General features: G+C 53.2%; 1 protein-coding gene across 3 annotated transcripts; it reads right to left on the bottom strand.

The window, feature by feature from the left end:
* Positions 1 to 2,455: 2,455 nt before the first annotated feature.
* Positions 2,456 to 21,611, bottom strand: NCF4 (neutrophil cytosolic factor 4). 3 transcript variants are annotated; one of them, XM_082849562.1, is made up of 11 exons: positions 21,434 to 21,611; positions 15,935 to 16,019; positions 15,311 to 15,464; positions 13,058 to 13,128; positions 9,592 to 9,719; positions 8,454 to 8,511; positions 7,673 to 7,771; positions 5,367 to 5,524; positions 5,022 to 5,087; positions 3,679 to 3,853; positions 2,456 to 2,985 (listed from the first exon to the last, which is right to left on the bottom strand). In XM_082849562.1, exons 1-11 carry the CDS (start codon positions 21,463 to 21,465, stop codon positions 2,971 to 2,973), a joined length of 1,041 nt encoding a protein of 346 aa, XP_082705688.1. In that variant the 5' UTR covers positions 21,466 to 21,611; the 3' UTR covers positions 2,456 to 2,970. The 3 variants fall into 3 exon arrangements, with proteins under 3 accessions (XP_082705688.1, XP_082705687.1, XP_082705689.1); XM_082849561.1 differs by lacking the exon at positions 2,456 to 2,985 and having other exon boundaries at positions 3,475 to 3,853; XM_082849563.1 differs by lacking the exon at positions 2,456 to 2,985 and having other exon boundaries at positions 3,475 to 3,853; positions 5,367 to 5,497.
* Positions 21,612 to 25,561: the final 3,950 nt, after the last annotated feature.

Here is a 25,561-nt window from a genome sequence, read left to right as displayed (position 1 = left end):
CAGTTGTGACCACTTTTAATTGATCCAGCTTATCCAGACATGCTTCATGTATCCATAGGTTTAAGTTTTTCATCAGTTTTGAAACAGTGCATCTGCCGTCTATTTAAATGTTGCCTCTTTGCCATTCTCTGTATTTTCTCTTTCTGAGACTCTGATTTTTTAAAAAGCTCTCATTCTATTGTTCCTATCTCAACTCCATTTTCATACTCTCCAACTACTTGTCTCTCTGTGTTATATTCTGGGGAATTTCTGATTTTATCTTTCAATTCACTAATTTTCTCATCACCTGTGTGTAATATATAATACTATCCAACTCATCCATTGGGTTTTCTGTTTCAACAGATGTACACACACACATACTCCTGTACATAGGTATATGTACAAGTTCAATATATATGCCATCTTTCTTTTGCAAATCTGCCTGGTCATTCACTTTAGCTCATTCATTTTTATGAGTTAATCCTTCATTTCTTTAAACATTTTAGTCACGCAGTTCAATAATCTGTAGACCCTGAGGGTCTAAAGCTATTATTTATTGTCACTGCCTATTGTCACTCACAGAGTCAGTGATCTTTGACTAGGAGCTTTTTGCTTCATCTTTTTTTTTTAAATAAATTTATTTATTTATTTTTTTGGCTGTATTGGGCCTTCGTTTCTGCACACAGGTTTTCCCTAGTTGCGGCGAGCAGAGGCTACTCTTGCGGTGCACTGGCTTCTCATTGCAGTGGATTCTATTGTTGCGGAACACAGGATCTAGGCACTCGGGCTTCAGTAGTTGTGGCACATGGACTCAGTAGTTGTGGCTCGTGGGGTCTAGAGCACAGGCTCAGTAGTTGTGGCACACGGGCTTAGTTGTTCCGCGGCATGTGGGATCTTCCCTGACCAGAGTTTGAACCCATGTCCCCTGCATTGGCAGGCGGATTCTTAATCACTGCGCCACCAGGGAAGTCCCCATCTTTTTTAAAAAATTATTATTTACTTATATATTTATTTATTTTGGCTGTGCCAGGTCTTAACGGCAGCACGCAGGATCTTTAGTCGTGGTGTGCGGAATCCTCTGTAGTTGTGGTGCGGGGAATTCTTAGTTGCAGTATGCAGACTCTTAGTTGCGGCACACGTGCAGGATCTAGTTCCCTGACCAGGGATCGAACCCGGGCCCCCTGCATTGGGAGCATGGAGTCTTACCCATTGGACCACCAGGGAAGTCCCCTTTTTGCTTCATGTTAATCTGAGTGACTCCTGTTAGCCTCAACTGGGGACACTTCACTCCAGAGGGGACTTTCTTCTGCTTCTGCTTGGAGACAGGGACACCACTCTCTCAGGGTCACTTCAGCCCTTATCCCCAGACCTTGACCAACCCCAAAGCCCCTGGTCCAGGCTCCCCATGTCACGGCCTCCCCTGGGGCTCAGCGTTCTAAAAGCAGCACTGCCTTTGCATATTCCGGAACAACCTCCCAGATGCTGTGGGTTCTGGCCCCAGCTCTCATGGGATTTTTCTTCAGTGGGGGTGGGTGGTGGGGTGGGAGGGTCATTGGAGAACCCCGCCACTTCTTATGGGGCTCATGATTCTTTGACGAGTGTGTGCTCTCTAGGGTCTCGATGCTTTGCAGCAGCAGGGTCCCTCAGCGAGTCTGCTCAGGCAACATGTTAGAAGTCAAACAATTGAATTTGCCAGTACATAGTTTGCATGGTCTGTTTAATGACTTTTTTTTTTTTCTTTCCCGGTACGCAGGCCTCTCACTGTTGTGGCCTCTCCCGTTGTGGAGCACAGGCTCTGGACGTGCTGGCTCAGCGGCCATGGCTCACGGGCCCAGCCGCTCTGTGGCATATGGGATCTTCCTGGACCGGGGCGTGAACCCGTGTCCCCTGCACCGGCAGGCAGACTCTCAACCACTGCGCCACCAGGGAAGCCCTGTTTAATGATTCTTAAACAGATGTTTCTAGTGCATTCTTACGGTTGAATTGTACTCCCCCAAAAGATATGAACCCCCAGTGACTCAGAATGTGACCTTACATGGAGATAGGGTCTGGACAGAGGTTATTAAGTCAAAATAAAATGATCAGGGTAGGCTGTAATCCAATATGACTGGTGTCCTTATAAAAAGGGGAAATTTGGACACCGAGACAGACACTCACAGAGGGAAGAAAAATGCGAAGACACACATGAAGATGGAGGATTAGAGTGAGGTGTCTACACGCTAAGGGATGGCAAAGGACGCCAGAAAAGTACCAGCAGCTAAGAAGAGGCAAAGAAGGATTTCCCAGCAGGCTTCATTGGAAGCGTGGCCCTGTAGACACCTTGATTTCAGTCTTCTAGCCTCTAGAACTGTGAGACAATAAATTTCTGTTGTGAAAGCCACCAGTTTGTGGTTATTTACTTATTTATTTATTTTATTTTTGGCCTCGCTGGGTGGCATGTGGTATCTTAGTTCCCTGACCCTGGATCGAACCTGTGTCCCCTGCAGTGGAAGCGTGGAGTCTTAACCACTGGACTGCCAGGGACATCCTTGTGGTACTTTGTTATGGCGGCCCCAGCACACAGATGTAGGGGGCCGTGACGGCCTGGAATAGCGCTTCCACAACACAGGGCTGTGGGGATGAGAGACACTGGCCGCCTGCCCTTTCTGGGGCTGAAATGGCAAACGGCGGGGAGCTGAGGGGAGAGGGGTCCCCCATCTTCTTGGCTGCATTCGCTCAGGATAGCGCATCTGGAGCAGAGTTTCCATCACATGGAGCAGGGGATGGGGAAGGGAGGGGAGCACACGGAGGTTCAAATGCCACAGACTCATTGTTCTTAGAGACTTAGTAGGCTTTTCTAGAATAAATGCTTCTCCACTTCCTGTATGCCCTCAGAACAATTTCCAGAAACTTTCAATGGTTGGTTTTTAGTATCTTTCATCAGTTAAGTGGTTGTGTCACTGGGGAGGGGCGTCCGCCAAGCTCCTCCTGCCGCCCTTCTGGAGGTGATAGCTATTGCCATTTTAGCTGCTTAGGAGAGAAAAAGCTTCAGCTCACAGAGGAAGATCCCGTCATTCTGCTTCCTCTTCCTCCCCAGTGGGGCCGGAGTCTTCCCTCCGCTCACCCCCTACTTACAATGGAGACCACCAACACCATGACCCAGGTCTCTGCCCCTCCGCAGAGCAGCAGCAATAAGACAGAGGAAGCTCTCGACCCTGGTCATGCAGAGGGCTTGGTGTTGGCCTGACCCAGAGGGCTCCCGGGGGAGTATGACTTCCGTGAGGCAGGCGGCCACTCCTGGGAAAGGGCGTAAAAGGGAGTGACCAGAAGGGACACGAGTGTCGCTGGGTTTCACCACACATGGGGACAGGGCGAGGGAACAGGGCAGCTGGATTAGCGGCCCAAAGCCAGGGCCCCCTTCCGTATATAAATGACCCCTCCGTGATGCTCATTAATGGGTATTTTCCTCTCTCTCCTCTCTCTCTTCAAAAGACACGATCTTCCTCAGTCCAGCACTTTGAGATGAAATGGTTTATTTAATTCAGAGACCAAATGTAGAGATGGTACAAGCCGAGGCCAGTAGGTCCATCTGGTGCAGAGCCAGGAAGTGTGTCCCGTGCCCCCAGCCTTTCTTGGTCCTATTCCTCTCCGAGGGCTCTTTGCTAGGTGTCCCCTCACTGCTCCAGGGATGCCGCTGGCTCAGGGGACCGTGTTGTAGACCTTGTAGTTGTCCTCCTGGGTGATATGCAGCTTCCAGGGGAAGAGGTGCTTCTGGGAGGGGAGACCTTGGGTCCACTTCACCATGAGCCTCACATCCTCGTCTGATAGCAGCCGAACCAGATCCCCCTCGGCGTCCTGATAATTGAGGGCGATGTCCTCCCTCTGGAACTCCCGCCTGGGTGGGAGAGATCAGGGTTCAGGAAAGGTCCAGTGGCCTTAGGCCTAAGCGTGGGGGCAGGGAGAGGGGACAGAGGGAGTTTCAGGGCCGGGATCTAAAAATCAGAAGAGGTCAGAGCTGGACACCAGCCCTGTCATCCGAGTGGTCCAACCTCCTACTATACAGATGGGGAAACTGAGACCTCCAGGGGACAACGGGACTTTCACAACAAATTAGTGGTGCAGCTTGAAATGTCTTGTGCATAAATGTGCTGAAGACTTAAGAACCGTCATAGGGAAGAAGAGCGGGTTTTGCTGGGCGCAGAGTAGAGCAGAAAAAAGCCCCTGTGTGTGGCTATGGAGAAGAACCTTTTAAGGATTGGAACCGTCCCACCTGGGGTGCAGGTAGATGGGCGAAAAGCCATCCAATTTTCCATAGGTAATCTGACAAAATGGGTCAGAAGCCCCATCAGACTTGCAAACACCTTGATCCCCAAATCTCACTTCTAGAAAGTCGTCCTAAGGAAATAATCAGGCAAGTCAGCAAATATGTGAATCCCAGCACTGCTCACAGTAGTAAAAAAGTGGAAGATAACTTAAGTGGCCAACAGAAGGGGATGTGGCTACAGTAGTTACCGTGCATCCGCAGAACGATGCTGTGTAGCCAAGTAAATAATATTTAAGGGGGAGTGGGGTGCAGGTGGGGTGTGTGCTGAAGAAATCTGAATGCGTATCAGATAATGAGAGGAGCAAAATGCGAGGGGATTTCACCTCTTTATGTTTTCTGTGATTTCTGACATTCTTTTAAAAAAATAATGAATAGATATCGCTTTTGCAGTCAGGAATATAACGATGCTATTTCCATTCTGTAAAATAACTGTTCATAACTCAACTGGATCTTGGGAGGTGGTGGTTCCCTGAGGGCGGAGGGTCCAAGTCCAAGGTTTTGAACCTAGAGAGACTTTAGCAAATCCAGGCCCACAAACTGTAAGCCCCTTTACCTCTGTGCAGCCCCCCACTCATCTCTAATGTGGAGAGGCGATACCCACCCCTCAGGGCTGGGCTGTGGCTAAAACAAGAAGGTGAAATAGATGCAGAACCCCCAGCCCCTGAATGCACTGTTTCCCCTTCTGTTCTCTCCTCCAGGGTGTCTGACGCCCCCAGCGCCTCCCACCCCAGCCCCTCACCTCATGAGCTCCAGCAAGTCCTTGAAGAGTGGGGTGCTCTTGAGGTCTTCCTCCACTGCAATGTCCCTAAGGGGACAAGGGGCAGGGGTGAGGAGGCAGCAGGCTGGAAGGGGGAGAGGCGGATGAGGCTGGCCAGGTCGTGCTGGACCCTGACACCCCGTGACAGCCTTTTGGCTTATCCGGAGGGTGCTGGGAGCCCCTGCAGGCTTTTAAGTGTGTGTGTTTGGTGGGGACACATGCGATCTGGTTTGGGTCTTAGAGCCCAGAGTGTGATATGGAGGTGGGGGAGGGGTGGGGAGGGGCAGGGAGGCTGGACAGGCCCCTCCCTCCCAGCAGGCCACTAACTTGATGGTGCTGATGGTGTCCTCATAGTAGTAGCAGCGTAGCCAGTTGGTGGGGTCCTCCTCCTCCGGGAAGTCCTTGAGGATCTTCACAAAGGACACCGGGAAGATGCCTGTGGTTCCCCGGACAGTGCCCTGCGGGGGCAGGAGGGGGAGAAGGCACTGCCCTGCCTGGTATCAGCAGAGGCAGCGGGGCCATGCCCCGGAGACCCGCCCCTTTCTGATGACAGGACAGGCGGATGAGCTCTGGGTCCCCTCAGGCAGAGGGAGGAGAAAAAGTGGGCAAGGTCACCAAGCTGTTCACCCCAAGGCGTCCATTTTAGAACAAGTTAAGACCTGAATTTATCTGGAAAGTTGCTTTCACCTCAGTCATTGATTCACTCAGTCATTCATTCAAAGGCTTCTTGAGTGCCGGCTACGGAGCAGGCTCTGGGCACTAAGAATGGATGAAAATCCCTGCCCTCCCTCCTGGAACTTCCAGTGTGATGGAGGGCGACAGACAAGGCACAGGTAAACAGGTGGACCTCACGGGGACTCAGGTGGTGGTAGGCGCTCAGGGAGAAAACTGTGGGGGGAGGGAGGAGGGAGGGGTGGGGCCAAGTCACTCATGTGTCCACGGATTCCATCTGCTCTAGACCAGACCGCCAGAAATCTCCCTCCAGCCAGGCCTCTCTCCTAAACTCCATCCAAGACCCAGCCACTGCCTGTGCTTTGTCACCTGTTCTCTTAACCTTCGCAATACCATGGAAGACATATTGTTTCCGCCCCCTTTTACAGACGTATAAACTGAGGCTGAGGTACTACCCTCACTCCTCCCCAACCCTCCCTTCCCTCTGAGGCCAGAAGTCGGCCAGCATACTGACTCATAGAACTTTCTAGAAAACAAGAAGTCAACAAACATTTCCTGTTTCTGGAGAATGACCCAGCAATACCCCTCAGCTGTAACAGCTTGTAGACTGCCTGAGACAGAACTCCGGGACTGGCGTAAAATCGAAACCGCCAAGTTGCGAGACCAACGGTTGGTCCACACTCCTCTCCAGCCCCTGGACGCCAGGGACCCTCCCCTTCCCTCAATGATTCCAGGACCCCCGGGGGCTGGCCCTGCCTCCTGTGCCATGACCTCCTTCACACCCCACCCCCCAGGAGCCCCGAGAAAAGAGAGTCTTTCATAACTATAGGACTTAATCCAAAAGGCTGGCACCAGGCCAGGGCCTCCCACCCAGTGACCCCCACCCCCCACCTCCAGTCATGCTATGAACCCTTGTATGGATCACGCTTGCCGCGTGCAGGGACAAAGCATGGCCAAGATGCCACACGCCCAGGCTCCCTATGGCCCGAGCCCTGAACAGCAGCGCCTCCTTCAACCCTTCCCGAAACCTGTGAAGAAACGGCCACTGTTAGTTATCTCCATTTATGGGAAAGGAAACCACGGGGTTGAGTAAGTTTCCCAAAGTTGCAAAGCTAGTTAAAAACAGAGCTAGGATGTCACGCCAGACTCTGGAGCTCAAGTCTCCCTCATCACCTTCACTCGCTCCCTGCGTAGTGAGTAACGTTACCCCAGATTACAGACAGTGCGTCTCAGCTGGGTGTGATTCTGCCCCCCAGGGCCAGAGGTCTGGGGACACATTTGATTGTTGCAGCTGGAGGGGTGCTACTGGCGTCTAGTGGATGGGGGCCAAGAACGCCGCTAAACAGCCCGCAGTGCACAGGTCAGCCCCCCAACAGAGAACTGCCTGGCCCCAAATGCCAGCAGTGAACAGGCTGAGATACCCTGTTATAGACCAAGAAATTCAACTCAGAAGGTTAACTGACTTGCCTAAAGTGACCGTTGGTTGGGACAGTACCAAAGGCAAGGGTAGGCTCAGAACCTGCTGCTCCAGCCACACACAGCTGTACTTCCTCAGGCTTCCCCAGTCCACCTGCCCAGATCCCCAGGACTATCTTTGGACAGCATCTCTTCCCTGGGGCCTTCTCAGATACCTCCATGTTCCCTGATCCCCTCACAGACTTGAAGTGACTTCACCTCCAACTTAACTTCCACCTCACCTCCATCCTCACCTCCAACCTCACCTCCATCCTCACCTCCATCCTCACCTCCAACCTCACCTCCAACCTCACCTCAATCCTCACCTCCATCTTCATCTCCATCCTCAGCTCCAACCTCACCTCCAACCTCACCTCAATCCTCACCTCAATCTTCATCTCCATCCTCAGCTCCAACCTCACCTCCAACCTCACCTCAATCTTCACCTCCATCCTCATCTCCAACCTCACCTCCATCCTCACCTCCATCCTCACTTCCAACCTTACCTCCAGCCAGTCTTTGTTGATCCGACTGAGAAGAAAGATCACATCTCCAACTTTGAAATTCAGCTCCAGTTTGCTGTTCCCAGTGAAGTCAAACAGGGCCTGGGAGAAGGTGGAGTGAGGAGGGAGGGAGGAAACATTCACTGAGTTCCTACTGAAGTGCTTTACATGCTTCAGCATCCCATTTAACAGATGAGGAAACTGAGGCTCAGAGAGGATAAGTGACTAGTCTGAGGCCACTCTATTTGTTAGCGGAGGAGCCGGGTTTAGAACCCATGTCTCCCTGACTCCAGAATGGTGCTCCTTCCAGGCCTGCCAGGATAAGCATGAGAGGGAAGGGGCCAGACTCCATGGACTGGGCAACTCCCCATCCCCCAGGCCTCCCTGGGGACTCCAATGCCCCCATAACTCCTAGGGCATTGACCACACTGGTTTTGAAATGCCCGTTTCTAAGGGTGCATCCCTGGGGAGCTGTGTGAGCCCCTTGAGGGCAGGGCCTGGTCTGAGTCACCTCTGAAGCTTCAGTCCCCAAGGCAGGGCTGACCCAGAAGAGCTTGCTGAATGAATGATGGATGGGTGGATTCCCCTTTGCCTCCGTGTGCTCCTCACATGCCCTCCCCTCAGCTGGCTGGGAGTCCTCAGGCGTCCAAGGCCACGGTTGTGGGTCCTCTCACCACCACCCCCCCCCCAATACCCAGCCGCATCCTGGGCACACAGCGGGCGCCAGCAGGACGGGCTCAGTGGCTGAAGGGTGGAGCTAGGCTGCTGCCCAGTGGTGAGGTACCTCCGCTCGTGGAGCTGCCATGCGGTCAAAGCCGGCGCTTTGTGGGGACGTGCTCTTTCTGTGGAGAGAGAAGAGGGGCTTGTCACCTCTCCTGCTTCTGTGACCGGAGGAGACCCTCAGCAGAGGCAGGAAAGGCAGGGGAGGGAGAGGGTGTTAAAGATGCAGCTACAATTACTCCTCTGGACCAGCACACTCCCCACAGCTTTCACTGCCCTGGAGGAGGATTGCATCCCCTTCTGTGGACCAGGAGGCATAGGCTCAGATATACATTTGCTTAGTGCCATAGCTTGCCAGCCCTTTCACATTACTCCCACACTCAACCCCTAAATTTTCAGCTGAGGAAATGGGCTTCAAGAAGTGCTGAGCTCCACCCCAGGACACAGGGCTGCTGTGGGGCACAGCTGGCATTCAGAGCACACCTGCCTGGGTGCACAGGGGAGATGGCCAGGCACCACACAGAGAGGACGCTCAGAGATACTGGCCAGAGGGAGGAGGGAGGAGTTGTGTGGGAGGGCGGGGCTCAGGAGCCCTGTCCTGGAATTCTTAGCAGCAGCAACCTCTTGTTTGGAAGCCCAGCCCTATTTCGGTGGCTTGGATTTTTGAAGACTTTTTCCAGCTTAGGAGGGGCTGGAGGGAGCTGCGGGCCCTTTGGAATAAGGGAGTGAGTAGCAGTGCCCCCTGGGGACCAGTGTGATACACCAAGGAGCCACCGCCGGCCCCATGGAACAAAAACTAACCAGGGACAAGGCGTCCCAGGAGAGGCTGGGAGGAGTGTTTGCAGACAGAACGATCCCTCCTCCCTTCCCTCCTCCCTACTCCCCCCAGGCACCCAAAGCCCTCGGACCATCCCCAGTGGTTGCTGAGGCACTAAGCTCTCCCCGTCAATGGCCCAGCCCCTGTCCTCCAGCCCTTACTGTCAAACACACTTTCTGTCCTCTAGGCCCTACGCTTGATTTCCCAAGCTCACCTAACAAGCCAAACCACCCCGGAGGGCTTAGGTATAGACCTGGTCTCTACTCCTTGCTTCTTTCAGGGAAAATCAGAGCCTTTGCCGCAGAGGCCTCTGGGACAGAGCGCCTGGTTAGGAGCAAGCGGCCCAGGGCTCTAGCTGATGAGGGCACAGGGACCGGGCACTTACACTTTCCGGGTGCGCGGGCGGAGCCGTCGGAGAGCCTGGGGCACCTGCTCCGCGTCATAGGACGACTGGTAGAAGAAGATGCGGACGTCCTCATCCATCAGCACCCAGATGGGCAGGCTGAGGAGGTGCTGCGTTTGGGGAGGATGCAGGACAGGTGGGGTGGTCAGCAGAAAGCTCTCGACATCGCAGCCCAGCTGCTCCATCCCCGTCCCCCATGCTGGGCCCACCTCTCTCCACTAATGGTCCTCTGCCTGATAACAAGTAAGACATATTTTAAAATCTCAGTAGGCTGAGGGTAACACGTCACAAGATTTGCCCCTGGGTTCAAGGTCAGGAGGGGGCCAACTTGCTTGAGAATAGTTCATTTGGAAAAGACCCAAAGGCCTTCAGACAGGACGATAATGGTGACGACAGGTAACGTGATGTGGTGGTGACTGTCCAGGCACTGCACTGAGTGCCCCACGGTGTGACCTCGCTCCATCTAACAATAACCTGGGAGCGAGGGCCAGAAAGGTGAAGGGACCTGCCCAGGGCCACACAGCCTAGCGAGTGATACCCAGAGCCGTCTGCCACCAAGGCTCATCCCTTACATCAAAGCGAGACAATGGTGGGGGACGTATTCCCCAAATAACCCAAATTAACAACAGTTAGTGGAATTATAGCCTAAAAACATGCTTCCTGATACTTCATCTCATATCACAGTTGGGGAAACTGAGGCTCAGGTTGAGAAAGTGCCCGGGCCGGTGGGCAGAGCTAGGAAGTGGTGGGGTCGGGACTCTCAATCAGATGCTGGTTACACCCACCACAATGCAACGACCCTCAGGCTGTGAGGATGCAGAGCGCCCGGGACCTGCCAGGGTCATCCCCCCAAGCTGCCCGCTGCACGGGTCCCCAGGAGCACTGTGACTGGCTTTGAGCGCTACAGCTCCAGAGGCACCCAGACCCCCTCAGAGAATTCCACGGGGGCAGCAGCATGGGGAGGGGCGGGAACTCCTCTCCAGAGGAACTGGGAACGCAGAGCCTGGAAAAGACACGGTTGTCCTATAGGGAGGGCAGGAGGCCAGCCCAGAGATGGGCTCAAGGGCACAGAGAGAGCCAGGTGATGCCCGGGGTAGCATCCCAGCTCTGCCGCCCATCTGGGTGACGTGGAGCAGGGGTGCCTCTGTATGTTCATTGATACAATGGAGGTGATATTATTTCCCCCGTGGAATTGTGTAAAGATTAAATAATTGAATACGTGCAGAACACTTAGAACAGCATTGGGCATCTAGCAAGGGCCCTATCCAAGCTGGATATTATCATCGTTGCTGTTACTTTTATTACAATACAGCACAGTGGGTAAGAGCACAACGCTGGAGTCACAGAGATGTGGGTTCAAATGCCATCCTACCACATATGTACACTACCAGGTGTAAGGTCGATACCTAGTGGGAAGCAGCTGCATAGCACAGGGAGATCAGCTCGGTGCTTTGTGACCGCCTGGAGGGGTGGGATAGGGAGGGTGGGAGGAAGGGAGATGCAAGAAGGAAGAGATATGGGAACATATGTATATGTATAACTGATTCACTTTGTTATAAAGCAGAAACGAACACACCATTGTAAAGCAATTATACTCCAATAAAGATGTAAAAAAAAAAATCCCATCCTACCTACCTAACTGCTCTGTGACACTGAGTGAGTGACTCTACCTCTCTGTGCCTCCATTTCCTCACTTTAAAATAGGGATAAGAGTATTGAACTCACAGGTTATTGAGGGAATTAAATAAGCCTATTTATTTATCCAATAAATATATATCAAGAGCCTCCTTGTTGCCAGTCAGAGCACTCCACATAGTTCTAGGCAATTGTCATTGTCACGTGAGCCCTATTCTTCATGAGCACAGAGGTGAGACCGGTGGGTAGAAGTCACAGGGAGTCGGGCTTTTCTAATAGCTGTCCGACAATGGACGAGCAGCCTGGGTCAGGGGAGAGTAGTAGTGAGCTCCCCGTCTCTGAATGTTTCAAGCCCAGGGTGAGGTTACCATAGTACTGATTGACCTCTGAGCTTCGAGGAACCCACTCAGACACAGACAGGCAGAGATGAGATCCTTCAGGCTGCTGGTTGCCAAGACCAGGCGTGGATGGAAGAGCTCCAGCTCCACAGCCCCTGCTCCCTCCTTCCAGCCCCACTGGAGGAGAGTGGAGCCGCCGGCTGCCCAGAAGGAGCAGCTGTCACAGCGCCCCCTGGAGGGGAGATGCCTCCAGTACTGGAGCCCGTGGGCTTTCCCACCCTACCTCTCCTCTGCCCAGAGCCCAGGATTCCTGCAGCCACTGGGGAGGGCAGGCGGCCACCTCCGCCCTCCCCCACCCCCTTTATACTCCTGGGGTCCCCTCATTCCACTAGGAGTCATGCCCTCTCACATTCTGGAAGCAGGTTCACAGTTTACAAAGCACCTTCCTGTCCTTTTCTCAATAGATCCCAACATCACTCCCCTCCTGTGAGACAGGAGAGCTGGGGGCACGGCTCCATTTCATAGGTGAGAAAACCAAGTCCTAGACAGAATGAGCAAATGGCCCTAAATCACCCACTCAGTGTCAGAGCAAAGACCAGAGCACTTACCTCGGTGCTCTTTTCCCGTGAGAGTAGGACAGGGAGGCCTCACTGTCTGTGACAACGCCTCTGAGCTATGAACTGTCTGTGACAATGCCTCTGAGCTATGAACTGTCTGTGACAACGCCTCTGAGCTATGAACTGTCTGTGACAATGCCTCTGAGCTATGAAGAGGGCTTCTCTCCCCAGGTTCCTAAGGTTGTCATCAAGCCAAGGTTTGCATGCCTCTTGTGATAGGGTGCTCACTACCTCACGAGGAAAACTATCCCTCTCTTGCCCAGCTCTAATTGGTGGAAGGTCTTTCCTGACCAGCCTGGCTCTCTGCCTTTAAGATGTTCCTTCCTCTGTGTTCCCGTCTTCTGAGGAGGTAGACAGTTTACAGGTTGGGGAATACACAAGGGCATCCATCCAAGGCCCATGCATGCAACTAAAATCCAGCCTGTGGCCTGTTCATACAAAGGTGCTATGTGACAAAGCCGGGGCCTTGGTCTGCCGTGCCCTTGTTATACAGACCGTATCTCTTTATGGTTTCATCACCCACCTGTCTGTATTCCCCCTGGACAGCGGGGACCTTGGGGCAGGCACTGGCTCCTATTCTCCTCTGTACCGGGACACCCGGCACAGCCATTAGATTTGTCAGTTCAAAGTGTGGCTCTCTGAACTTTCTCCATTGCTCCTGTCCCATCCCCCGGAACCCTGAGGACACATCCTCTTTCTCTCCCTAGGCTTGGCCTTTAAGGATTGAAGATGGGGACCATCAGAGCAGAAGAGCCAGCCCTAGTTCCCAAAGCCATGCCCAGGGATGGTACCTGGGCCCCGCCCATCCTCAGCATCCTGGGCCCTCCCAGGGGCCCCCTGGCCTGGCCCCTCTGTTACCTTCATATAGGCGTTGAGGGCGGGTATCCGCATCTCGGCAATCTCCTGTTTCACACCCACGTAGACTTTGGCTGAGGAGACACAAAGAGCTGTCCTGGGAATCTGACCCAAGAGTGTGGCCTCTGGGCCCGGAGCTGCCCACCCGGGCCAGGAACCCTCCACACTGGCTCAGCGCTTTTCCCTTTCCTCTTCCCACAGCGCTGCGGTGGCCACCATCCAACGTGCATTTTCTGAGTTGTACTATCACCAGTTGATATTTTTCTTGTTTTAATTGTTTATGTATTGCCTGTTCCTACACACACACACACACACACACACACACACACACAATTCTTCGCTCTGAGAGAACAGGAGCTTTGCAATGCTCACAGCTGTGTTCTCATCACCCCGGCTGCACATTCGTGTCACCTAAGAAGCATTTAAAATCTCATTGCATAGGACTCACCCCAGAACAATTAAATCAGAATCTCTGGGAGTGGGACTCGGGCATCAGGATTCTTCTTTTTTTTTTTTTGCGGTATGCGGGCCTCTCACCGCTGTGGCCTCTCCCGCCGCGGAGCACAGGCTCCGTACGGGCAGGCTCAGCGGCCATGGCTCACGGGCCCTGCCGCTCCGCGGCACGTGGGATCCTCCCGGACCGGGGCACGAACCTGCATCCCCTGCATCGGCAGGCGGACTCTCAACCACTGCGCCACCAGGGAAGCCCATCAGGATTCTTTAAATCTCAAGGTACTTCCAATATGTCACCAAGGTTAGGAACCATGGTGTAGAATAATGCCCAAATCAATAAATATTTGTGCAGTGGATGGGTGAATCATTCTTCACAAGCAAGGCAGAGTGTTTGCGGGGAAAGGGAAAGTGATGACGGCTGACCAAAGACAAATGTCCTCTCCAGGAGCCTCAGGTAGGGGTCCTGGAAGAACTGCCCGCCCAGAGAGCCCCCCAGAAAGAGAATGTGAGACGGGTCGGCTTCCTGCTGCCCGCTGCCTGTGAGACACACTGGCTGGTGTCTGGCGGTGTAAGGAGGGTAGCGTCTGAGGTCTGGGGTAGAGAGAGACATTGGGGAATTAGTAGCCAGAAAAGGGCAGTTAAAATCACAGGCACGGGTCAGATTGCCTATGGGGGAGTGAGAAGACAGAACTGAGGATGACGGTACAGAGGATGCCCACCTTCCAAGGAGCACCAGAGGAGGCAGAGATCTTTGAGGGTCCTCGGGGCTCAAGGAGGCTTGTGGCCAGAGTGCCCACTTAGGGCACGTGCTTGTTTAAAGATGGAAGAGAACCGAGCCCTCCCGTGGCGAGGATTGGCAGAGAATCAGAAGATAAAGGAGAAGGTGAGTCTACAGGGAACGCATGGGAGAAGCTGTTAGGGAGGAGAGGTCAGCTGAGATCAAGAGGGACCCCTCCTCCCTGCTGCTCAGAGAGGGGGAGGGGATGGGGCGGGGCCAGGGAATGGGCGAACCCCTGGGAGACAGTCTCCTCCCTGGGGCTGGATGCTGGACACTGGAGGCAGGGAACCTCGGGCACTGGCTGAGGCAGAGAGGAAAGCAAGCTGGAGGCAGGGTTTGGACTTTGAGGAAGCGAAGGTCAGGAAGTGTCTTTGCTGTTTAGGGGAACGGTGATTGGATGCAGCCTGCAGCGTGTGCAGGGCACAGCCAAGACCACTCCGTGGACCCGAACCCCCACTCTGGTGGAGTTTTCTCCTGCTGGGCTCATGCAGGCTGGCCTTGAGAAGCCAGAGGTTTGGGCCTGTCCAAGGTGAGGACGGAGCAGGGGAGGCAGGTCAGGAGACAAGGGGTGAGGGGACTGTCCAAAAGCAGAGGTGCGCACCCACAGCGTCCCAGCAGAGCAGGGAAGCAGGGGGAGCCGCGGGGACTTGGGGAGTTAGAAGGTAGTTCCCCCACAGGGGACAGAGGGAGGGCTGGAAGATGAGTCTGTGTTTAATGTGGGAGACACGGGGATTCCTATCTCGAAGAGGAGAGGCCCGGGCTGATGCGCTCTGAAGCTGGCGGTGGATCGCTGAAGCAGGGCGGCCGTAACGCTCATTGGAGAGCAGGGGGTCAAGGGCTGTAAGTCCGGAGAGCCAGAGGTGGCAGCCCATGGCTGGCAGGAGGGGGGCCGTGGACTAAATGAACGGTTTTCACTAAAATAGAAGGGTTTGTGCTAAAATAGAAGCACCGATCAGCGCCCGCAGAACTGGGAGGAGAGGCTGGCGGGCGCCGCTCCATCCTGGGGCAGCCCGTTGGTGGCCTACCTGGGAGCGTGGGAAGGATGCAGGTGTAGGGGCTGGCCTTGTTCTCCGGCCCGAAGCGCTCCTCCAGCTTGCTCTGCAAGGCGTAGAACTGGCGGTAGCGGCGGTAGATGAGGTACTTAGACCCCCCTTTCGTCTTCACCTCGATGACAAAAACCTAAGGAGGACAGAGGCCAGGGGGTGGGGCCTCGCAAGCCAGGGGGTGTGGCCTCGTAGGCCAGGGGGTGGGGCCTCGTAGGCCAGGGGGTGGGTCTTTGCAGACCAGGGGGTGGGGCTTTGCAGACCAGGGGGTGGGGCATCACAGGCCAGGGCCAGAGCAGGGGAGAGGTCCACAGGTCCTAGGGTCAGAGCAGAATTTCTCGACCTTGGTATCACATGTGAGGCCAGGTAATTCTTTGTCGTGGGGACTGTCCGGTGCACCGCACTGCGTGAAGCAGCATCGCCGGACTCCAGGCAGTAGACGCTCTGCCCCAAGCTGTGATAGTCAAACCTGTCTCAAGATATTCACTGCCAAGCGTCCCTTGGACGGCACAATCGCCCTGTTGAGAACCCCTGGGATAGGAGTGAAGAGAGGAGAGCGCTGAAGGCTCAGAGGTCAGAGGGTGAAGGTCCAGGGGTCTCTCTTACAAAGTGGCTGGTGAAGCCTTTCTTCTCCTCGATGTCGGCGATGTTGGCTGAGGTGGCAATGTCGTCGGGAAGCTGGTTGAAGTCGCTGAGGGAGGCGGGAGGAGAAGAAACCCTGGTCATCACCCTGCTGTGTTGGGTGGCCCCTGGGTGTGAGGCCCCGTGCAAAGTGAACCCGTGTACCTGCATTACCCCGTTCAACACCCCTCTCGTGCCAGGCAGCGACACAGACCAGACCTTGACAGTGAAGGCATTTGGAATCGGAGCCATATATCAACAGCCATAGTAGAGTCTCGCAAATCGCTTTGGGGCTGCGTTATTCATCCGGGAACAGGGAATCAAGCACCCCTGCCTATCAGACCCTGTTCTAGGCCCTGGATCACAGGGGTAAACAAAGTCAACACACACCTCCCAGAGAGAATGGCTCATTATCAGGGGGAAAATCCTCACAGAGGAGGTGACATTGGAGCCAGGTCTAGAAGGCTGAATAAGAGTCCACCAGGTAGGACCGGGGAGGAGGAAGGGCCTTCCGGCAGAAGGAACAGCACGTGCTAAGGGTCTGAGGCCCCAGGAGTGGTTCCAGGTCTAGTGTGGCTGGAGTCTGGTGTGATCAGAGACTGAATAGGCGGATGAGGCCAGGTTGAGGAGGGTCTCCAGTGCTGAGCTGAGGAGTTTTATAGGCAACGGGGAGCGGTGTAAAGCTTCAGAAGAGAGTGAAAACACAATAGGACCCCGGCTTTAGGAGGCCATCTGGGGTAGCTGCATGGAGAGGAAAAGGAGGGCAGAGACTGAAGGGACAGAGCGCCCCTGGGATGCCCTGAAGGGGTCCAGATGAGAGAAGATGTGGCCCTGAGCCAGACAGTGGGCACGGGAGGAGAGGACAGACACAAGGGACACCACCCTTGGCAGGCACTCTTCCATTTTTGTGTCCCCTGCTTCTTCCTGCTAACCAAGCTCCATTTTTTTTCAGGGTGGCAATGCCTAGCCCCAAGGTGATCGATGACCATTGGTCTGAGCCAAACATACTAATCCCATTGCTGTTTCCCAGACCCCCTTGCAGCTAGGAGCAGCCCTACGAGCAGTTCTGGCCAATGAAACCTAAGAGGAAACCTAGAGGCTGTAGCAGCCTCTAGGAGAGTGTTCACTTCAAGATCCAGAGGATTGGACAAGGCTAGCATGGTCTCCTGCCCTTTCCCCTTCTGCCTGCCTGGAAAGCAGGTGAGACATCTGGAGCTGCAGCAGCCACATTGCATCCATGAGGCAAAACCATGAGACTAATCACAGGAATCTCTGGAACGCTGGTCCTGAAGTCACGGAGCTGCAGAACCAGCTGTGGCCTCTACGTCTGGACTTCTTGTTATGTGAAAACATAAACCCCTGTTTGTTTCAGCCACTATCAGTTCCTCTGTTCTCTGCAGCCTTATGCATATCCGACAGACACACTACTACTTTGTGAGTCATTCCAGAGTTACGACCAGCAGGGTTTGGAGACGGTTTGGACGTGGAGATGAAAGAAAGGGCAGTGTCAGGAGTGACACCCACATGTCACCCGTATTCTGACCAGGATGGGTGGGTGGGGGGGAGCCTGGTTGATGGGCTCAGTTTGGGGCATGCTAATCTGAGAGGTCCCTTGGGCACACAGGTCGAGGTCTGGCAAAAGGCGGTGTGTGGCTCTGGAGTTCAGCGGGGATGGGGCTGAACCCCACGGGAGTGGGAGTGGTAGAAACCATCTGCCCTGTGACTGGTGGTTAAGACCCCCAGGGAAGAGCAATCACTGAGCAGAGGAGGGGGCTGAGAGGGACAGATGGAGGAAGAGGAAAGGGACCGCCAAGGAGATGGAGAAGGAACAGCTAGGGGTCTCTGAGTCCAGCCGACTGTGGACAGATGAGGAAATGAGAAGCAATTAGCAATCCTGTTACTGTTGCAGCGATTGGGAAACAGAGTGGGAGTGGGGGGCAGGGCTGCCCCGTCCGAGCCTCAGAGCTGGCTGGGACCTCAGTCGATATTGGTTTCAAAGTCTACACACCCAGTCCCAGCCCTTGCTGGTCCCCACGTGACCTGGGCTGCTTGGGGTCTCAGGCTACCTCAGGACTCTGGAGGCTGGCGGGGAGGTGACTCAGGGTGCCAGAGGGCGGGAAGAGGAAATCCCCAGCACTTCCAGAGCAATTTGGTGGCGGCTGGCAACCTCCCCACTCACTTTCCACACATGGTCCTGTGGTAGCACCCATGGGAGAAGCTTCCTCCTCTACTTTCTCCCCTGAGACTGTGCATTTCCTGGGTATTTCACCTGCAGTAGGATGGGGGTGGGGCAGGAAGAAACCAGAGAGGTAGAAATGGCCCCTTCCGGGGAATCAGGAGGGTTGGGTAATAGTAACTACAGCTAACGATTTCCTGAGCACACACCGAGCACCAGGTGCCCTTCTAAGACAGCGTCACCTTCTTCCAGACAAGGTAACTGGGGCACGCAGAGGTTAACGAACTTGCCCAAGTAAGTAAAGAAGCTGGGATTTGGCTCCAGAATTTTGTTCCCAAACACTGCTGCACTGGCCCTGGTCTGAAAGCTCCCAACAGCTTGCTGTGTGAACTCAGATGAACCGCAGCCCCTCCCTCCCAGCCTCAGTCACCGCATCCAGAATAATAATAATAACGTTGTTAGCACCTACTGTAGCTCAGACCCTGTTAAGAACATGAGGACATGGCCTCTGCCTTCCTGGGTCTCATAGTTGAGTGGAGGAGTTGGACAAATAATTACATAATTTCAGTGGTCCTAGAAGCTGTGAAGGAAAAGCCCACGATGTTTCGAGCTGCAGCAGGAGTCTGGCCATTATTGTATTCCCTCAACGAATTGGTAGTCGTGGGCAAAAAAGCTTGGCAAGCAGAAAATTCTAAGACGAGGGTGACGTTTATCAGAGAGAGAGAATCAGGGGTCCTGTGTATATAGGACAAGGTGCGCTCAGATCGAGGATGGTCAGGGAGGGCTTCCCAGAAGAAGTGGCACCAGGTCAGGGGGAGAAGTAAAGAGGACCTGGCCCCAGGATGACAGGCAAGTGAAAGAGCGAGTGCAAAGACCCCCAGCCATGCAAGAGGAGGCACGTTATGAGGGACGAAGCCAGCGAGACAGGCAGGGCCTGCTCACGAAGGGCCCCTGAGCCTCACCCTTTGGTGGTGGGGTGAGGAAGGGGTTACGTCGGGAGACCTGTGTGTCATGGGGCGGGAGAGCACAGGTGAAAGATGAAGACCTGAATTCGCGCTCTGCTGTCACCAAGGTCAGCAGGCTTGGGGAGACTCCTCTCTGCACTCTGGACTCTCCCCGACTCCAAAATGGGGACCATGGAAGTATTTACATCCCTGGAGGGTTCAGAGGTCACATCTGTAACAAGCACAGCTGGAGAATCCCCACGAGAGCAGGGACCCTGCTCACTGCTGCATCCCCAGGGCCCAGAACAGCCCCGGCACGTAGTAGGTGCTCAGGGAGACGCAAGGCCACTCCCTGTGTCTGTCTTTCAGCAAGTCCGCTTTGGGCCACATGGAAATAGCCTGGCTGCCAGGGGGTTGGGTGCGGGGAGCTGAGCCTGGAAGTTGCTGTATCAGGGCGACGCCAGGGATGCAACAAACCCGGCTGCAAGTCCCACTAGAATAGCTGCCCCCTAGACACCTCAGCCGGGACCCCTCTGAGCTGAAGTCAACTCAGAGCCCATAGATTCATATCGTTCATGAGAAGTGCATTTTGGGGGCCTGCACAGGAAGGGCTGAGTAAGGCGTGGAAAGACCCTGAGGCAGCAGCTAGTTCAGGTTTTGTGCTGCCTGCACACAGTAGGTGCTCAAAACATGTCTGTGGGAAGCAAACTCCCTCCCCCCATGGCAGTCCTTTCCATCTTTTAGACGTCTCGGGTCTTAGAAAGTCCTACTGCCAGAAATCTACTGCCCTCCCATCACATCCTCCGCTTCGGCCTCAAGCATCGGGGGCTCACTTTCAGACAGGCATCCAGGTGCAGGGAGGCTGAGAGACCCCAGGGCCTGGCTCTACAGCTCCATGAAGGAGGGGAGCAGGGCGCCTTTCCTCCGTGGAGGGCCAAGGACATCTGCAAAGGGACGGGGAGTGGGAGGGAGGGGACACACTGTCCAGCTGGCCAGCTCTGGTCATCTTCCCTCTGACCCACGTGCTCTGAGAAATAGGAAGTACCACCAGCCTCAAACAGCAGCTGTTTTCCGAAGGTTTGGGTTGGCGTGCCAGGCCCAGTCTCCAGGGAGGACTCGTGGGCTGGAGGGGCTGGGATCTGGTGGGAGAACCTCACCCCAGCCCCGAGCACCACCCTCTGTGGCTCTCAAAGGCCATTCTTGAACTACCCTCCAAGCATTTGCTTCTGCTGCCCCTCCCGCCATACACACAAGCCTTCGGGAATTCCATCCCGGGTTCCACTTCCAGCCACAGACTCCCCCACAGGCCCTCTGCTGCCCACTTCGGCCCAGAGCAGCCTGGCCCATCTCCAGTGACCCTCGGAGCCACCTCCACACTGTTACCACACTCTGATGTCACCTGCTGGTGTCACCTGCTGTTCCAATCCAGGAGGGCAGGAACCAATCCCTGTGTCCTCAGATCCCCCCAGAGCTCGGAGCACAGGCCTGGCTACTGAGGAAACATCCAGAAAGTGTCTCCTGAGAAACGAGGCGAGGCCCTGACAAGGCTGTGCTCTGAGCCCCAGCCTTGCCATTCATTCCATGTGACCCTCAGTAAGTACTTTATTCTCCTTGGGGGCTCAGTTTTCTCACCTATACAGTGACAGGATTGGACCAGAAGGATCTAAGAACATTTTCCAGCTCAGTGGTCCATTCATGCCTTTATTCCTTCATTCATTCACTCACCAGCATTTACTGAGCACTTAGTCTGTACTGGCATTGTTCAAACCCTGGGGATAGAGCAGTTATCAAAAGACATAAATACCCTATGGGACTTGCTTCTAACTGGGGAGCCAGTGGTAAAGAAAACCAATGAGTTGAGTATAGACTATTATGCCTGCAATGTAAGGACTACACAGGAAAAGGAAACAGGGCAAGTGTTCAGAGGGGGCTATCAAGGAAAGCTTCTCGGAGGAGGTGATATTTGAGACAAGCCCTGGAAAAGAGCCAGATTCTACGCCTCTGTCTGAACAGAAAAGGAAAAGCCATTACTGAACAGTGTGGAGCAGCAAGGCCCAGCCTGGGCCCCAGGACACCTGAGTTCCCGTCCAGACTCTACCACCCACTCCTGCGTGACCCTGGGAAAGTCACTCCCCCTCTCTGAGCCTCAGTGTCTTCATCCGTGCCTGAGGGAGGTGAGCCATGACTTGGAGTTTCCTTAAAACAGTTCTCAGAGCCTGCATTTCTGAGTATTTGGGTTCTGACTCAACTCCAGCCTCTCAACTTTCGACGTTGATAAGGGGCTGCAGGAGGGCAGGCCTCCATCCCCCAAGGCCTGCCAGGAAGAGTGAGGAGGCCCCGGGAGGGCAGCGCCCCTGCACTCACCTCTCAGCCCGCAGCTGTTGGGCCGCGGCCATGGCTGTCAGTGGTCCAGGGGAGGGGGTGGCGGAGGTTCTCTCCCAGCCAGGCCCAGGCTGAGTTTGCCCCTCACTTCCCTCCAGCCACCCTGCGTCTCGGCTGTGGTCCCAGGAGTCGTCAGGAGCTGCCTTTAGGGAAACCCCAGCCTGGCTTCTCTCAACTCTAGAAGAGGCTCCTCCCCCAGGCCCTCTGGGGCTGGCCTGTGGCCCACACTTCCTCTTCCTCACCTCCCAGCTCTATCACAAGTGGGGAAGTGCGCACCCGCTGACGCTGGGTATGCAGGAGTGCACTGATATGGGGGGTGTTGGGGACTTCCTCGATGTCAGTTCTTGGGGCCAGGCTTCAGTTGGGCATCAGAGACCTCCTCTCCATCAGAGATCGGGTCCCTGTGCTGGCTCAGCCATCATGGGGACTTTAACCTTGAGGAGTCACTTCACATCCACTGACTCATCAAATCCAGCCTGCACCCCTTCACTGTTGAGACTTACCCAACCTATTCCCTAGGCCTGGAGTGCTGGCCTCCACCTTGCCTACCTTCCCAAAGGCCCAGGTCAGAAGCCACCTCCTCCAGGAAGCCTCCCTGGTTCCCCCAATGAAGTTAGTGCTCACAGGTGCTTGTGTCATATTAGAGTGTGAAGGTTGGTTTATGCTTCCGTCTTCCCCTTTTCCTGGAGCTCTGGGCTGTACTTTCCTCATCCCTAGATCCCTGGGCCTACATGGGCCTGCCATAGCCAATCCTCCCTACAGGGCTGTCACGTTACAAACCTGATCACACCATTCCCTGCTTAAACTTTAACTGCTTCACCCTGCACTTAGGAGAAAGTCCAAACTTCTAGCCCTGTCTGCCTCCAAAGTTCTGAACACCCTACTGGCTTCCCCAGCCCCCTCTCCCGGGCTGTTTCCTTCCCACACTGGCCACTAGTCCATTTCTAGAATGTTCCAAGATGTTTTCTCCTCTGGGTCTTTGTGCATGCTGTTCCTTGCTGGAATGTTCTTCCCTGTCTCCTTTAGGGCTCGACTTGGAAGTCACCTCTTTAGGGAGACCTTCCCTGAACACTCACCCTGCATATGTCACACTCTCTCTGATATTCTCTCCCAGATCCCTGTACTTTTGCTTAAGAGCATTCGGAACTATTGTAACTTCATGTTTGTTTGTGTATTTATATGTTCGACCACTGTCTTCCCAGCCAGCGCAGTGCCTAGCACATTGCAAGCGCTTACCCAATATTCAGGAAATGAACACAAGGCTTCTAGTTGGTGATCCTGTGGCCCCTCTAACATGTCTGGCTATTAGATTCCGAGGGAGCTCTCCCTAGAAGTTCACAGCCACACCCAGGAACCCTCAACTGGTCACACACACACACACACACACACTCATATTCACATTCATATAAACTCATGCATCACAGATACAAAGTAGAAAGGCAGCAGGAAGAGGATATAGATGATGGGGAAACCGTGCCTTGTACCATCACAGAATGGGCCCTTCTGACTCCCTCTGCCCCAAACCCATGCTGAATTAAGACCCCCCAGGACTGGGACAGGGTTCTGCAGGGACAAACCCGGCTGGGTGGAGCCTGGAACCAGGACTTCCCACTGCAGTTCCTTTGTTATTTCCCAGACACAGGGACTGGGAATACGAGCCATTCTCAGGATCCCAAGGGCTGCCTGGCTCCAAGAATGAAGGGCAGCTGGGAGCCTCAAGCCCTTCCTCTGAACCTCGTCCCGCTCTACCCAGCCACCCCAAGGGACCTTCTGCCCCCAGTAGAGTTCAGGGTGGAGGCAGAGTCCCCAGGAGGAAATATGCTCTGGGCCCAGCACTACAGTCCTGACCCAGTGAGGATCTCCCTCCCTCTCTCCAGGGCCAAAGGCTCTTCTGAAACCAAGATCCTTTATGGACTCCTTGGGAGGCAGAGACTGCTTTGGAGAAGGACAGAAGAGAAGACAAGAAAGGAGAAAAATGGAGAGAGATACCCAATCAACAACTATTTACCAAGAAAGGCATTTAGAATATAGATATAAACTAACATGGCAGGGTGAACACAAGTTGAAATTTCCCATCCTACTCCAGGCATATAAAAACTGCTAGATAATAAATTTTTAAGTATTTTAAACATAGAGAGTCCAGCTCAAAAGCAAGAAAGTGTAATTTTCAGATTTTAAGAGAGGGGAAATCTATACCAGTGAGAGGCACGCCACACCCAATGGGAAAACCAAGGGTGGAAATGGGTTCATAGGGCTGAGATTTTAATGCCTAATCTGGGACTAGGTCCAGGCTATAGGTCCTGCTCTGTTGGCAGGAAGTCAAACCTGCGCTCCCAGTGTGAAACTGAGTGTCAGAACTGATGAAAGGAATAGAACGTCTCAGCTATCAGCCTGGGGTCACTGCAGGAATTGAGATACTCTCCCAGGCCACGGGTGGAATGAGAGAGACATACACCAGATCAGAGCCTCAAGCCTGAAACGTGCACTGATCTAAGATCTAAGCTGCCCACATGGTATAGAATTCCCAAGCTGAAGCATTACCTCAAAATACTTTGGAGTCCATGAGCCTGCAGAGCAATAGCGAAACTGTCCCGTGGGCTCACAGACCAAAATTACAAATTGTGGAAAGAGCCTCTCCACTATGAAAGCTAGCTTATAGACCGCAAGTACAGAAGAATTCACACCCAAAGAGCCAGAAATAATACAATGACTCCGACCCAGTCACTGGTGTCTCAGGGGTCCGCTCGTTTGAAGGATGAAACAACTAAATGAGCAGTAACAGGACAGGGTTACTTGTGGCCGATGTGGCCATTGTCTGTGAGTTCCAAGAGGTGCAAGTGCTGAGCCGTGGCTGGGGCCCAGGAGGACGCTGGCCTAGAGTTGGTCAGGAAAGACAGGAAGTGACAACAATTTTAGCCAGAAAGTATGATGCAGCACTGACATGTGATTGTGTGTATCGTCATACGTGTATAGTTAAAAACACGTATTGTATACAAACATGTTTATAAACACGTACAACTCTGTGTAGACAGGTGTGAGTGTGTTTATGCTGTGTCTATCCAAGCATGTGATGTGTACAGTAGTGACATTGTGAGTCTGAGAGGATATATATGTATTTATTTATTTATTTATTTATTTATTTAAAAAATCTTTATTGCGGTCGATTTAAAATGTTGTGTTAGTTTCTGGTATACAGCAAAGTGATTCCATTTTATATATATACATATATATTCTTTTTCAGATTCTTTTCCATTATAGGCTATTACAAGGTATTGAATATAGTTCCCTGTGCTATACAGTAGGTCCTTGTTGTTTATCTATTTTATATATAGTAGTGCGTATATGTTAATCCCAAGCTCCTAATTTACCCTCCCCTTCCCCTTTGGTAACCATAAGTTTGTTTTCTGTGTCTGTGAGTCTATTTCTGATTTGGAAATAAGTTCATCTGTACCATTTTTTTAGATCCCACATATAAGTGATATCATATGATATGTGTCTTTCTCTGTCTGACTTACTTCACTTAGTATGATAATCTCTAGGTCCATCCGTATTGCTGCAAATGGCATTATTTCATGCTTTTTATGGCTGAGTAATATTCCATTGTGTATATATCCCACATCTTCATGATCGGTTCATCTGTCGATGGACATTTAGGTTGCTGCCATGTCTTGGCTATTGTAAATAATGCTGCTATGAACCCTGGGGTGCATGTATCTTTCTAAGTTAGAGTTTCCGTCTTTTCCGGATATATGCCCAGGAGTGGGATTGCTGGATCATAGGGTAACTCTATTTTCAGTCGTTTAGGGAACCTCCATACTGTCCTCCATAGTGGCTGCAGAGAGGATATATTTAAATGCTGGAATCTAAGTGGGCACAAAATGACCATAAACATGAATACGTTTACAGCACGTGAACTTGGGTGAGCTAATATGTCCTTTTTCATCCTTTCTTTACTCATGTGTAAAATAGGTTTACCGAATGGGGTTGTAGTAAGAATTAACAAGAAAAAATGTGTGAAAAGTGCCTAGATGTGGGAATTTCTAAATCTTATTCAAAGTTTTCAATGTGTACGTGTGTGTGTATGTGTGTGTGTGTGTGTGTGTGTGTGTG

The sequence above is a fragment of the Leucopleurus acutus genome (genome assembly GCF_964270905.1).
Source record: "Leucopleurus acutus genome assembly, chromosome: 11".
NCBI lineage: Eukaryota > Metazoa > Chordata > Mammalia > Artiodactyla > Delphinidae > Leucopleurus > Leucopleurus acutus.
Note: the sequence above shows the minus strand (reverse complement) of the source record. Positions and strands in the feature narration are given on the sequence as shown.

Excerpts from the sequence above, each read along its gene's own strand:
- NCF4 (XM_082849561.1), bottom strand. The coding sequence starts at position 21,465 with ATGGCCGCGGCCCAACAGCTGCGGGCTGAGAG. Across the intron at positions 9,720-13,057 it reads CCCTCAACGCCTATATGAAG|CACCTCCTCAGCCTGCCCAT; the intron begins GTAACAGAGGGG and ends CCCCAAACGCAG. Across the intron at positions 7,772-8,453 it reads TGGCAGCTCCACGAGCGGAG|GCCCTGTTTGACTTCACTGG; the intron begins GTACCTCACCAC and ends ACCTTCTCCCAG.